The sequence below is a fragment of the Microtus ochrogaster genome, unplaced genomic scaffold, assembly GCF_000317375.1.
Source record: "Microtus ochrogaster isolate Prairie Vole_2 unplaced genomic scaffold, MicOch1.0 UNK1, whole genome shotgun sequence".
Lineage (NCBI taxonomy): Eukaryota > Metazoa > Chordata > Mammalia > Rodentia > Cricetidae > Microtus > Microtus ochrogaster.
The window spans coordinates 29,858,120-29,872,776 of NW_004949099.1; the positions used below are offsets into that span (position 1 = coordinate 29,858,120).

A 14,657-nucleotide genomic window follows, 5' to 3' on the forward strand; every position below is an offset into this window, starting at 1 on the left:
CCATTCTTTTGCTTTATTATAAAAAACAATGGATGTGCATGACCAAAGAAATGAGACAAGCAGTGGAGGGGGGCAGAGAAAATAGAAATCCCTCCCAATTCCGTTCATTCAAAAGCAGTCACTGTCTTAATCTCCGGAGGTAATCCTTTCGGCCCCCTTCCCGGGTAGGTAGGGTTGTCTGTGGGTGAGTGTGTGAGTGTGTGTGTGTCTGTGTGTGCTGGGGAATCACTGCCACAGAGCAGCACCCCACCCTCTTCCTTTAGTAGAAATGGAATCCTACCTTGTTGAATTTCTACTTATTGTGGACTGATTAAAATAGGGAAGGGATAATAATTTTGAAAATAGCGTATGTCAAAAAATTGTATCACACCAGCAGTACGCCTAGGGTTTGCCTCATCCCTTCTCTTCTGGTCGCCCTGCCTTTTCTCATCCTGCTGTCAGAGCCTCAGTGCAACTCAGGCTGTAAGATGGGGGTGGAGTGTGCCAGAGCCTAACAGGCCTTTGTCCCTCAGGAACCAAACGCCAACAGTGTGGCCTGGAACACCCAGTGTGAGGACATGCTTTGCTTCTCCGGAGGAGGCTACCTCAACATCAAAGCCAGCACCTTCCCGGTGCACCAGCAGAAGCTGCAAGGGTTCGTGGTTGGCTACAATGGCTCCAAGATCTTCTGCCTTCATGTCTTCTCTATGTCTGCCGTGGAGGTGCCACAGGTATCCTGTCTTTTTTTCAAGCTGTAGGACACACAAAACACAATGGTCAGACTGGTGCTAAGAGCCACAAAGAGAGGGAGGAGGGAAGTGTGAAATTAGTGATGTCACAGGTGCTGTAGTTTTGGATGTGTTGTGCCCTGTGTAGCCATGTGTTTCTGGACAAAGAGCTCAGCCCTATTGTCTTAATTTGGGTTTTTGTTGCTGTGACAATGCCATGACCAAAAAGCAAGTTGGGGAGGAGAGGGTTTATTTGGTTTACATATCTACATGTGGTCTATCACTGAAGGAAGCCAGGACAGGAACTCAAACAGGGCAGGAACCTAGAGGCAAGAGCTGATGTAGAAGCCATGGAGGGGTGCTGCTTACTGGCTTGCTCCACGTGGCTTCCTCAGCCTATTTTCTTAGAGAACTCAGGACCACTAGCCCAGGGATGAGGTTATCCACAATGGGCTGATCCCTCCCTCATCAATCACTAATTAAGAAAAACGCTCTACAGGCTGGCCTACAGCTGGATCTTATGGAGACATTTTTTTTCTTTTTCTTTTTTTTTTAATTTTATTTTCAGTGTGTCTAAATGTTGCTAGGACTTCATTTGACTCTTTAGATCTGTATCTATTTTGAGATTTTTTTTTCCATTCTTCTCTCCCTCCCTCCTTCCCCTCCTCTAGGCCCCCCCCCCATCACCTTCCCTCTCCCCCAAATCTACTGTTTCTCCATTTCCCTTCAGAAAAGAGCAGGCTTCCTAGAGGTTTAACCAAACTCAGTGTACCAAGATGCAATAAGACTAAACATAGACCCTCATATCAAAGCTGGATAAGGCAACCAGTAAGAGAAAAAAGGTCCCAAGAGTAGACAAAAGAATCAGAGACACCCCCACTCCCATTGTTAGGAGTCTAACAAAAAACCCAAGCTAAAGAACCACATATACATGCAGAGGGCCCGGTGCCGACCCATGCAGACTCTGATTGCTGCTACAGTCTCAGTGAGCCCCTATGAGCCCTGCGTAGTTGATTTTGTGTTCTCTTGGTGTCCTCAACCCCTCTGGCTCCCATGATCTTTCCTCTCTTCTGTGGAGTTCCCCAAGCTCCATCTAATGTTTGTCTATGAGTCTCTGTACTCCCATCAGTTGCCAGAGGAAACCTCTCTGATGATGATAGGGCTAGGCACCGATACTGTGAGTACAGCAGGAGATCATTAGGAATCATTTCATTGATCTTTTCTTTTGTCCTCTCAGATGACCATAAATCTGACCAGCACACCCGTTGGCACTCTTTTTCCCTTCCTGCTGCTTTGTTAGCATATTCAGTATTATGTTAGTGGCATGAGTGGTGATGCTGTGTATGAGAGGAGACTAGGTAGAGTAGGACCTGAGGACTGTGGACCAGAGGGGCACATGGGACCCTGCACAGTCCCCTGCATCCAGAGCAGGCCAGCTAGAGACAGGGGTGAAAGTATGGAGTTATAGAATTGGGAGGGCAGAAACAGACTGAAGAATCCAGGCAGCCCAGCTGGTGGCTGACCTAGTTACCACTGCCCTAGCTGCCTGTCTGCTTGCCCTGAAGTGAGTGACACTCCTTATAGAACAATCATAAAACCAGGAAAAACACTAAGGAGAAACTTGGACCACAGCATCCCATCTTCAAGAGAATATTTGCTTTTGTGTGTGTGTGTGTGTTTGTGTGTGTGTGTGTGTGTGTGTGTGCATGCATATATAAACACATGTGTGCTGGTGCACATGGAGTTGGAGTTTCAGGGTATTGTGAGACACCTCACATGGGTACCAAGAATGTGACTTGGGCCCTCTCTGAACCACTGAGCCCTCTCACGAGACCCCAGACATATTATTGTGTGTACTGTACTGATTATGGACCATTAGCAAGAGAATGGAGCTTTTAATCACTCTATGCCATCTTGTGTTTTAAAATGTTGAGACATTTGTTAGTGTGTGTGTCTACATGTGTGAGGGCCTGTGCCTGTGAAGGTCCCAGGACAACTTTTGGGAGTTGTTTCTCTCATTGTTGGCCCTGGAAATTGGACTCAGGTTATCACATGAGTGCAGCAAAGTCCTTTTACTTTTTGAGCCATCTTGCCAGCCTCATGCCATCCTCTTTTAACCTGACATTCAGTTATTCCAGACCCATCCCTTTGATGAATTATTGGCTGTAAACTAGCAATCTCACCTAGCATAGTGGCTTATGCCTATAATCTCAGGCTTTGAGGCTGGGGCAATAGGATTTCAAGTTTAGGGGCAGCCTAGGGCACACACAACACATTTTCTTAAAACAAAACAAAAAAACACTAACAATAAAACACAATTGCCAAAATCAAAGACCCTACTTACTAATCCTTTAGTGAGATTTTGCTCAGCAGCTGCTGGAAACGTTGTGCCGTGTCAGTGAATGTATTTCACTAGGATTTTTAAACAGATGATCGTAGGCTCACGTATCTGTGTGAGAAATGACAACTGATTCCTTGTGTTTGTTTCTCAGTTCCCCATAGGTGCATGACTGTAATGCAGTTTGTGTGCAGCCTGAGCACCTTCCTGCCCCAAGCTCCTGTGCTCTCTGCCGTGTGCCCAGCGTCGTTGGTAATGGACGCAGCACTTGTCGCATGGATGGGCCACGGCTGCTCCACCAGCACTGCTGTGACATTTGTACTATCCACAGCCTTTTGCTTTCTTTTTGCTTTTGGGAGACAGGGTCTCATTATTGGCCATAACTGCCCTGGAACTATGTAGACTAGGCTGGTCTCAAACCCACAGGGTTCCACCTGTCTTTGCCTCTGAGTGCTGAGATTAAAGGAGTGCGCCACCACACCTGGCTGCACAAAGCTGCTGCTTTTGTGAATAGTGGGTGTCTTCCTAGTGTCTGTTCTGACTTCGTATAAATTTCGAAAGTGCATTGCTGGGCCAAAGGCCCTGTACACTGAAAGATGTTCAGACATTCTAGACTGCCTTTCTTTTTGACTCTGTTAGACTGCCTGCCTACACACACCTGGCCTACACCTGCAAACTCCGCCTACTTCTTCTCTAAAGCCAGGAAGGCCCTTGTTAGCTTGCTGCTTCAGGGGTTATAGCAGCAGTATCCACAGCAGCTCTGATCATAGCGAGTATTCAAGCAATGGCAGTGAATTCTGATGTGAATCAGCAGCAGAAAAGAGGAAGCAGGGGGACTGTGGGAGCAGAGACGCCTGCTGGACTTTTTCCTTGCCGTCCTTCCCTGCTCCCCGTCAGCACCACAGACTCCAGCACCACATGTACAAGGCCCCATTCTTCCTCATCTGTGCCAAACAGACCTTGCTTCTTCAAAGGTTTTCTCTTCAGACTGCCATCTTAATCTCAAAAGTAAATGCAGTTGCTGCTCATAGATTCTGGCCAGCCAAGAGGAGCGGAGGGGCTGCCGGGGCTCCCTCTACCAGGGCCTCAAGATTCAGTAGCCAAAGACTCTGTAGGTTGCAGCCAGCCTTCCTGCTGATGCAGCAGGCCAGAGCTGCCAAGCGTTGGGAAAGGCGATCTGAGACAAAGGCTGTTTATCTGTCGCCTCTGCCTCCAGTCGTCTTGCGGTTTGGGCCTCCAGACCAGGCAGAAAGCCCCATTTTTGCTCTTGGGATTTTTTTTCCTTGGTTTCTTTTCGAAATTTGTATCGTCTTGTGCAAGAACTGCTGTGTCCGAGCTGCCAAGTAGGACAGCAAGCCCAGTTGTGCTCTGTCACGTCATGCTTGGAGCGCAGCAGCCAGATAAGGGGTGCTCAGAGGGGACTGGACCATTAGGAAGTTTCTCGAACCCTCTCTCGGGTTGTGCCTCCCTGCCCGTGCGACCCGCCCATCAGCTCATCCTGTGCTGTTTTCATGTCTCCTTGTCATGGGGCAGTCAGCACAGCAGAAGTTCTGCAGCTTGGGAAAAAGAACCCTGGCTTTGGGTTCTGGCCCTGAAGCCTGGCCCAACTGCATCTGAACCCCTTTTATCTCTCTCTGGGGTCTCATTTCTTTTCTATATAATGGGGTATTGTGTGTGTGTGTGTGTGTGTGTGTGTGTGTGTGTGTGTGTGTGTTTGTTTGTTTTGTTTTACTTGAGACAGATGCTTGCTTTGTTGCCCCGGCTGGACTTGAACTCCAGGGCTAAAGCAATCCTCCCACCTCTACCTCCAGAGCAGCCGAGACTGCAGGCTTTGCCACTGTGAAATGGGGTTAATTACAGCCATTTTCAGGTTTTGCCTGTCCCAATTCCTGTTATTATTCCTTTTTATTACAGACAGTCATGAAACAGCAAAAGCCACAAAACAGAACTAAAGTGGACCAGAGAGTATGAGGGGTCTAGAAAATGAGCTCATTGTGGGGGCAGAGTGGGTGGGGGTTGAGAAAGCTTCACGGAGGTACGAAAGCTGTGTCCCGGGAGCTGGGCGCCTTGTCAGCCCACAGGAGTGCGAGTGGGCAGAGTCTCTAAATAGAAGGTAGCATGTTTCCCTAGGGGGCACCTGGCTAGGATGTGGCTGGGCCAGGCTCTGTGGCCAGCTGCTTCCCTACAGTAAGGGGAAGTGGATAGTGTGGTACACAGGAAAAACACGCCCCCCCCCCCCCCGGGAACAGTTGTATCTTGCTGTCAGAGGGTAGACTGGCTTGAAAGGAAAAAGGTTTCTTTTAATTTTGAAGTTAAAAAAAAAAAAAAAAAAGAGGACCGGAAATGTCAAAGATAAAGACCCCAAACGGAGAAAATAGCATTTCCAAGTTCACGTTTGGAAATGTGCTCATTAGCACAAAGGATCAAAGCACAATTGATCCCTACTGCCCAGGAACCCAGAAGGGAGGTGTGGGTCCCTGAAGCGTATTGATAGCTTTGTATCAAGACAGGATCTTTTTTTTTTTTTTTTTGGTTTTTCGAGACAGGGTTTCTCTGTGGCTTTGGAGCCTGTCCTGGAACTAGCTCTTGTAGACCAGGCTGGTCTCGAACTCACAGAGATCCGCCTGCCTCTGCCTCCCGAGTGCTGGGATTAAAGGCGTGCGCCACCATCGCCCGGCTCAAGACAGGATCTTTTATTGCTAAAGATGCTAAGCCTAGCTTAGCTTTAGTGTGATGTGTGTAAATGCATGTGCATGCATATATAGACACACACACACACACAAACACACACACACACACATGCACACACGGCAAGAAGGAGCACAAGACCAGGAATATCAGATCACCTATTGCTCTAGCATCTAGCTTATAATTTGCTAGGTCTGTGACTTCAGGCAAGTTAAGTGTCCTGCAGGGCCTGCCTGTCCTAGGTGTCCTTACACAGGGCTGTTTAGAGAACTGCAAAGCTTTTTATAACCTTGAAAAAAAGAAGTCATTAGGGCTTGCTTGTAAATATTCTTAACTGGGCACTTGATCTTCAGAACCAGAGAACTCAGGGTCTGGTCTGGAGCAAATTCCATATTTGCGCCCTTTTCAGATTCAGTTCCTCTGAGAAGAGGCCACCCCAGATGTCTCCCTTCCAGTCACGTGACTCATTCCTCTGGCCTGGGATGGAGGGCCTGCTGCCGCCACAGGGAGTGCAGGACTTCACCTCAGAGCCACATGGAATTAGGATGCAGTACACAGAAGCCAGGGCCAGCTCAGACAGTTCTCTTGGGACACGAGAAAGCAGGGAAGAGTTTCCGGGAGGGACCTGCTAGCCAAGCTTTACAAGACCAACTAGGCATTTCCTGATGGGGGTGGTGGATAGATCCTTCCCAGAGAAGGTGACATGTTATGGTCAGGTAGACTCAGGGAAGGAGTGGGCAGATGGCAGCCAGAAGTGTGTGTTGGGAGTGCTGACTCAGCAGGAGAGGGTGGCGGAAAGGAGGGCACCCAGATGGGCCAGGCAAAAGTGCAAACTGATGGCTGAGGGCTGAGGTAGGCACTTCCCGCGGTAATACTCTGAACATCTGGAAGTAGGCCTTCTTGGAACCCGACTCTTTCCAGTGCTCTGAACAGATTTTTATCTTTCTCCCACAGTCTGCTCCGATGTACCAATACCTCGATAGGAAAATGTTCAGAGAAGCCTACCAGATCGCCTGTTTGGGAGTGACAGACGCTGACTGGCGTGAACTGGCCATGGAAGCTCTAGAAGGACTTGAGTTTGAAACTGCAAAGAAGGTACCCATCTCGTCGGTGTGCCAGTTTGTCCTTGGAGGCTCTCTCCTCAGTTACCCCTTCACTGTGGGCCTGGCAGGAACAACCCTCCCAAGGTTCTTTCTCTGGAGGGCTCTGGAGGACTAGGCCCTGTCCTCACGGAAGTTGGGAAAATCTCAAGCAGATAATGCAGTAAAACATGTGGTTGGCTCTGGCTGTTAGTCTTGGTAGTGATCTTTTATATAAAGATAAAAGCCCGCGTCTGAACAGCAGCCACTTATCACCCCACCATTGTTGTTAGCACCGGCTTAGTGCAAACGAGGTGGTCAGCCTCTGATTCCCACGGCCTCCCCTAGTGACTCAGACGGTCACTTCCGGTCTAGTTGATTAAAGCAGTTAACCTTGTCTAGGCACATGAAGGCTCCCAGATGTGTTTCCATCCGAAGACCGAGGGAGAAAGACTGACTTCCAGCCTCTCTCTCATCCTCTTTCCCTGCCTCTTCTCCCATAGCCAAGTTGAGAGCCTCCTTCTGCCCAGGCTGCCGGTGTTGAGGGACCTGTGGACATATGTGGTACCTGCCTCCTGTTAAACAGGACAGTGGAGCCAGCCCAGAGATGTTCTTACCCTTTTCTCTTGGCCCGGCCTCCCTGCCTCTGTTCTAAAATGGGGTGTGAAAATGCATAGTCTCCTTCATTTTGAACTCACTCTTGAGGTCTCCATAGGCCTGGTAAAGGGCAGTTTGGAGTAGCTGCGCAAACGCCAATCATACACAGAGAGCTGGAGGCAGAGCATTGGGGAACGTGTACAAGGCCCTGGTTCAGTACACAGCACGTGAGGAAAAATAAGCCGACTCAATAATTGCCTTCGTGTTTGTAGATCAGATAAGCATCCGGGGACTCGGGAGAGGCCAGGCTCCTCCTGCCCCTCTCAGAAATGCCAGTATGTGAAGATGTCTGCTCTTTGTGACCAGGAAGGAATTGTCTCCCTCTAGGCTGTCCCCTTCCATGTAGTATTGCCCTGCACCACCCAGCACATGGCCCCTGCAGTGGCAGAGCAGATGTCTAAGTAAAGGGAACCGAAACTGGGCCATACCCTTTGATCCAGTTCCTACCTACCCTGCGTCCCAGAACACAGAACAGACACGATCGTTTCAGAGCACTGGGCTCTTTGTTAGAGTGGCTGGCAAAGGACAGTTGTGTGCACACTGCTTGTGGGCAGCCTGCTGTGTAGGAAAGGTGTACGACTCTGACCACAGACCTTGACCAGTGTTTATCTTAACCCTGAATCCCTGACTGTCCTCTCCCCCAGGTGCCAGTCACTCAGTACTCAGACTTGAGGACGGAAGGGCCTGGCCTAGAGAGATGTCCCCACTAGATGGCACCGAAGAGCTGCTTAGTGCTGCCAGCTGCCTATGTTCCCTGCTCCCCACTTCCCTCTGTGGAAGTTGTTCACAGTCTTGTGACTGACCACTCCGAGGAGCACCGTGACTCTGCGGTATATCAGGGCTGAAGGATGTCAGTGGCAGATTTATCAAGTTCACGGATACAGTGGCCAGAACCACAAAGACTCTTGGAGAGGGCCTCGCTTGCCTGACCATAACGAAGGTAGCTGGAGCCAAAAGGCAGGAAAGAAATAGGCTCAAGGTCCTGCCTGGGCTCAAAACTTGGCTGAGACTTGAGTCTCCTTTTTCTACTCTGCCCAGTACCAGGGACCGATTTCTGTACTAGTTTCAGGAAACACAGATGAGGAAGGCAGCTTGTCAGACCTTTGGATAGTCCTGCTGAACCTTTATCCACTGCTGCCTGAGACACCTTTATCCTGTTAGTTCTTCAGGAAAAGCCAACTGCTGGGCACTGTGGAATGTGCCTGTCACCCCAGCATCTCAGGGCTGAGACAGGAAGATCCCCTGAGTGCAGGAGATCAAGGCCAGCCTACGCAACAAAATAAGCCCCTATTTCAGAAAGAACACCACTTGCCAGATCCCTCCTGGGCTATGCTTTGCCTAATCCTGCAGTCTGCCACTGCCATGCTCAGACAGGAAGTGTCGTCTCTAGGGTATCCCCTCCAGCTTGTGTAGCTCTTGGCTCAGGGAGATTTAGCTCTCTATTTAATCTGCCCAGCTTCCCCTTTCCACTGTGAACCCCTGAACTAGGGAGGGGACAAAGGCCAAATGAAATCCTGTGTCCCCAGCCTTTGAATAGATTCTGGCCCTATAGGGTGAGAGGGTGAAATCGCACTGTGGTCATCTGCAAGGCAGCCAGAAGCCGGATGACTTGATCACTCCCCCCAGTTCTAGCACAGCGGGTGCCTTGCAGGAGCCAAGGGCTATCATGCATTCTAAACCATAATGGATCAGGAGCTGCTGCTCAGGGCATGTGTCCGTCCATTTCATGTGGACAGCACAGAAAGCACAGCTGGGTAGAAATGTTGCCGGCAGAGCACATGAAGGTCAGCTCCTCCAAGCCCCTTGTGGTACCTGAAAGCAGCAAAAGGCGCTTCACTGGCACCGCTTTGCCTGACCCTCACAGCCTTCCAGAAATGCACTCATTAGAAGTCTGCCTCTACCGTGAGTCTAAGCAGACAGTGCACGTTCAGGTTTAACACGCAAGCTTGCTTTCTAGAGACTGGAAGATCATTCCTGCTGTCCCCCTACAAAGCCATTCTTCCCTGGGCTTTCACCTCCTCCTCTCCCTGTGTATCCTGTGTGCCCCGTGTGTGAAGCACCATTGGGTTAGCAGAGCTGTCTGCTGCTCCCCATCCAAGTCACAGGTATAAGCGTGCAGGCTCTTGTCTCTGTCTTGCCTTCTCTGCAGACACCATTGACTGGAATCAGCCCAGCCTGCCTTTCCATTATGAGCAGTGTCTGGCAAGGGGTTCCACTGCAGACTACAGGATCATAGTTCTGTTTTACCTAATCCCAAAATGATTGATGCTCCCAGGACTTCTTTACAGTTCTTTGTAAGGACTAATCCTCGAGATGAAGACAGGCTGCGCCTCGCTGGGTGGCACACCTCCCAAGCACACAATGATGAATCAGGCTCCCCTCCCCTGCTTGCTGGCTCTCTTTCTAGAGCTCGATGTGCTCCCACCCCCACCAGCCTGTGGAGAACAAGAAGGCAGCTGACTCTGTTTTTTTCTCTTCCCATAGGCCTTTACCAGGGTCCAGGACCTTCGATACCTGGAGCTGATCAGCAGTATTGAGGTAACGTCTTCTCAGGATTCAGTGGCCAGTAGTCCTGAGGACATGGGAGCCGCACAGGCCTTCTGATCTGGGGGATAGAGTGGCCAGTTACTTGGTAGTTGAGTGAGGCAGAAGGATTTAGTTTCTTTTAATCTTTGATTCCTTGTTCCTAAAATGGGGTCTATGCACTGGCAATGGTGGTACTCACCTTTAATCCCAGTATCTGGGAGGCAGAGGCAGACAGATCTCTGAGTTCGAGGCCAGCTTGGTCTACAGAGTGAGTTCTAGGACAGCCAGGGCTACACAGAGAAACCCTGTCTTGAAAAACCAAGATGGTGGTCTATCATTCCCTGGTGTGTCTGTGAGGCAGAGTCAGGCTCTTGTGATGTGATATGCCTCTCTGGGCATGACTGTTGCCGTATTCCTGGACTCGAGCAATCTGCCAGTGAATGAAGCATTTCCCAGATGCTCCTAAGCTGCTTTGAGACCTACCAAGCCATTCTCCTGCCCAGACAGCCTGTGATGGGCTAAAGAATCTGGTTCTGACTGCACCATTTATGGGTGATGGAAGACACTATTTTTAATTTCTGTGTATTCCATGGCTGTCTGACTATCTGTAAAAAGGCATCCATATTTTTTCTCCTGAACAGATTTATTGTGAGGCTAAGGGAATGTGAGACACATCTGAGCTCTCAGTTGGAAGCAGCGATGAAATTGCAAATGTCTTGCCCCTTTAACTCGGTTCAGCAGAGGAAATACTTGATGTGGCCCCAGCCTTGTGCAGGACCAAACCTTGTGCAGGACCCAACATTGTGCAGGACCCAGCATTGTGCAGAGCCCAGCCTTCTGCAGGGGTGGGGGTGGGAACCAGCAAGTAGAGCTGAGACAAGAGGTGTGACGTTACGCACGAGGTCCTTAGTACAGTGAGGCAAGTGCTAGCGTCGCCAGCCCTGGTCAGTGGGCGAAGAAAGGGAAGTTAGGAGAGGATGGGACATATCCTTGAGGGGTTGTGCTCAAAAACGTAGCTGAAACTCAGACTTGGTCCCCACTTTTCCCCAAGCTCTGCCACTTTGTGACCTTCCCTGCCCCCTTCTACCCAGCATCGTCTACTGTCTGTCCTCTCAGGTGGACAAGGTCTGGCTGGGTGCCATTGTCCCGAGCTGCTGGCCTCTGTGAGAGCGGGCTCTTTTCCTTGTGATGCCTCACTTAGTTCAAAAGGTCTAACCTCTGCCAGTGACTCAGGGCTGAGAAGTGTGCTGATGGACTGTCTCTGGGGAAGAGCAGAGTGTGCTCAGGTGATCTGTTGTGACTGTCCTGAGGCCTTGGATACCCGTCTGGGTAGCCAGCATTGACCAGGGAGCTGTGTACCTCAGTGGGTACCTGTTGAATAACTAGGTGATAGCATGGTGGCAGAATAATCTGCCCTGTTGACAGTCCTCTGTGGCCGTGTGGCCCCCACCCCACACTGGCTGACACCTACCTCCCTATAAGAGTTTAAGTCACTCACAAGTTTTAGATGTCAGTGTATTCGGTTGATTAGCCTGCACCATGCAAAGGTTTTAAAAAATTATTTCTGGGGCTGGAGAGATGGCTCAGTGGTTAAGAGCATTGCCTGCTCTTCCAAAGGTCCTGAGTTCAATTCCCGGCAACCACATGGTGGCTCACAACCATCTGTAAAGAGGTCTGGTGCCCTCTTCTGACCTACAGATATACACACAGACAGAATATTGTATACATAATAAATAAATAAATATTTAAAAAAATTATTTCTGTCGCTGGTGAGGCATGTTGTCTCCAGCTGCTGAGACTTCCACCAGCTTGTCTAGGAGTTTGATTCCCTGTCTCATCTTCCTCCTGTGATACACTTGATAGAAAACAAGCAAAAGCAACTGCTGGGGCTGAGGGGCCGAGTGCTGGCAAGTGTTGACAGATACTGGCGCTGTAGACTACTGAGTGTCCCCACACAGGGAAGGTGTGTGGATGCCTCTCTCCAGCCTCAGCACTGCTCAGCGCGCATGCTCTCACATGTACACATCTGTGTTCACACAGGGGTGTGTTAGGGTGGAATCATGGGACGTGAAGAGTGAGCTTTGTGTGACCTTGACCGTGCCTGGCTCAACTCACATCTCCCCTTCCTTCACTGCAGTGTTTGGTGGTGCTAGGGTTCCTGAGAGCAGTAGAGGTTTCCTGTGTGAAGTGGACATTAGTAGACAGCGTCCTAGTCAGGGCTTCTGTGCCCTGATAAGACGCCCTAAACAAAAGCAACTTGAAAAGAAAAGGGTTTATTTCAGCCTATGGCTCCATCCGCATCCCAGTCCATCACTGAGGGCAGTAGGGCCGGACTCAAATAGATCAGGGCCTTGGTGATAGGAGCTGAAACAAAGACCACAAAAAGCTCAGCTGCTTGCTTGCTTGCTTTCTTTCTTTCTTTCTTTCTTTCTTTCTTTCTTTCTTTCTTTCTTTCTTTCTGTCTGTCTGTCTGTCTGTCTGTCTTGTTTTGCTTTTAAGACAGGGTCTATCTGTGCAGCCTTGGCTGTCCTGAAACTTGCTCTGTAGACCAGGCTGGCCTCCAACTCACAGAGATCCACCTGCTTCTGCCTCCCAAGTGCTGGGATTAAAGGTGTGTGCCACCACTGCCTGGCTCTTAGCCTGCTTTCTTATAGCACTCAGAAGCACAGCCCTGGGGTGGCACCACCCAGAGAGGGCTATACTCCCTACACTCACACATCAACCATGAAAATACACCCCAGGCTGGACTCGAACTCACAGAGCTGCCAGCCTCTGCCTCCCAAGTGCTGGGATTAAAGGCGTGAGCCATCACACCTGGTTAGGGTCATTTTCTCAACTGAGGAACTTGTTGACATACATGCAGCCAACACACAGTGTCTCCTCTTCTCTTAGAAACAGTAGCCTAACCAGATTTGTAATCCTACTTTATGGCCTCCATCTTGGTTGAAAATCCCATGAAAATCCCACACTTTGTTCTTGCCACCCAGGTGTCTGGGGCTTGAGGGGGGGTGTCTTAGGAATGCAACACTGTCCCCGATTGGCTAGTGCACACTGTCCAAGCTATCCTGCGGTTGCCTTGGGCAAGCATCCAGGAAAGCCATCCTGTGGAATTTCCACTGAGCAAACAAAGATTTGCCTTTTGTTTGATCTTCAGTGGTCTGAAAAAAGAGTCTGCTTTTGTTGTTGAACGTCCCCAGTAGAGACGTAGGTGAGAGACGTGGCAGCCCAGGAGCCAAGTGTGGGCTCAGTAGGAAGACCCAAGGGCTTAGCCCGAAATAGCAGCCACTAGCCTTTGTACAGGCTGCTTCCTGCCATGACTGTGGAAGCCATTTCCCGTGCTTCTAATTTTTCCAGGAGAGGAAGAAGCGGGGCGAGACCAACAATGACCTGTTTCTGGCAGATGTGTTTTCCTACCAGGGGAAGTTCCACGAGGCTGCCAAACTGTACAAGAGGAGCGGGCATGAGAACCTCGCACTCGACATGTATACTGACCTCTGCATGTTCGAGTACGCCAAGGTAAGCCCACCACATCCTGGGTCCAGCTTGCCACCAGGAGTATCTTAGCCCATGTGTCCAAGCAATGATACAGACAGAAAAAGGTGGTGACCTCAGAAAAAGGATAGGTAGATTAATAAAAGGGGACCTGCAGGGCCCCTGGTTGAAACTGAAAGCTGACCCTGAAGGTAGCTGTCAAAAGGACAGCCCGTTCAAGGTACCTGTCAGCATACCAGCATGATGTCACCAGATACTGAGGGCTTAGGACAGTCTCTACAGATTCCTTCAGACCTGGGTCAGGAGCCACCAAGATTGGTGACAGGCTGGGCCTACCATGTGGTCCTACCTCAGAGTCAGTCCTGAGGTACTCTAGACTTTTGAAGGAGCATCCTAGACACATGGACTTTTGTGAGAATGAGCCCCACTAAAGAGCCAGAGCCCTCCACGCATTGCAGCTCAGCTTCCAGCAAGCCCTAAACTTGGGTGTGGAACAGTAAGGCGCTTCCATGGAGGGCTTCTGTATCCCTGCCTTTCTGGGTAATGGCAGAAGAGGCTCTCAAAATCCTATTGAGTCCTCAAGCCCTAGCCACAGCTATTCAGTGACTGTTAATGCTAATCTCTTAGCTCATGAGTCCAGGGAGAACGGCTTCCCCCTTCATCTCTGTCTGTGCCTAACCAATGCTGGGTTCTTTTCCTACCCGTCTGTTAGACTGGTGGCTGCTTCATACAGGCATGAACCCCTGGACCACTCCTGGGGCTTCTTCCTTCACACCTCAGATCTGGGCTCTAAGCTTCCCCTGCCCTTTCATCTTTCTTAGCCCCCTCTAAGTTCCTACCCATATCCATCCAGTACTGCATGAATGCTCTTTCCATTGGGGCAAAAGCATTAAACTTAAAAGGCACCAGATCCTAGGGTTAGAATTTGGGCACCAGAGCCAGTCATCCCTGGTTGTTCTTTGGGACTTTGATGCCTTCCTTGAAGCTGCTGGTGGGTAACTTATGGTACGGCTGAAAAAGCCTGCTTGGCATCTGCAGTGCAGTGTGACTGTGGGTTCTACCATCCGCAGTGCAATGTGACTGTGGGGTCCACGCCATCTGCAGTGCAGTGTGACTGTGGGGTCCACGCCATCCGCAGTGCAGTGCAGTGTGACTGTGGGGTCCACCATC

General features: G+C 50.0%; 1 protein-coding gene across 3 annotated transcripts in view; it reads left to right on the forward strand.

Annotated features, from left to right (window-relative positions):
- The window catches only part of Ift122 (intraflagellar transport 122), a 75,816-nt gene that overhangs the window by 42,045 nt on the left and 19,114 nt on the right, over positions 1-14,657 (forward strand). For all 3 annotated transcript variants that reach the window (XM_005365052.2, XM_026788197.1, XM_005365054.2), the window contains 4 exons: positions 513-710; positions 6,688-6,828; positions 9,954-10,007; positions 13,350-13,511. In XM_005365052.2, the coding sequence (XP_005365109.1) occupies positions 513-710; positions 6,688-6,828; positions 9,954-10,007; positions 13,350-13,511 (555 nt within the window). The remainder of the gene's footprint in view (positions 1-512; positions 711-6,687; positions 6,829-9,953; positions 10,008-13,349; positions 13,512-14,657) is intronic.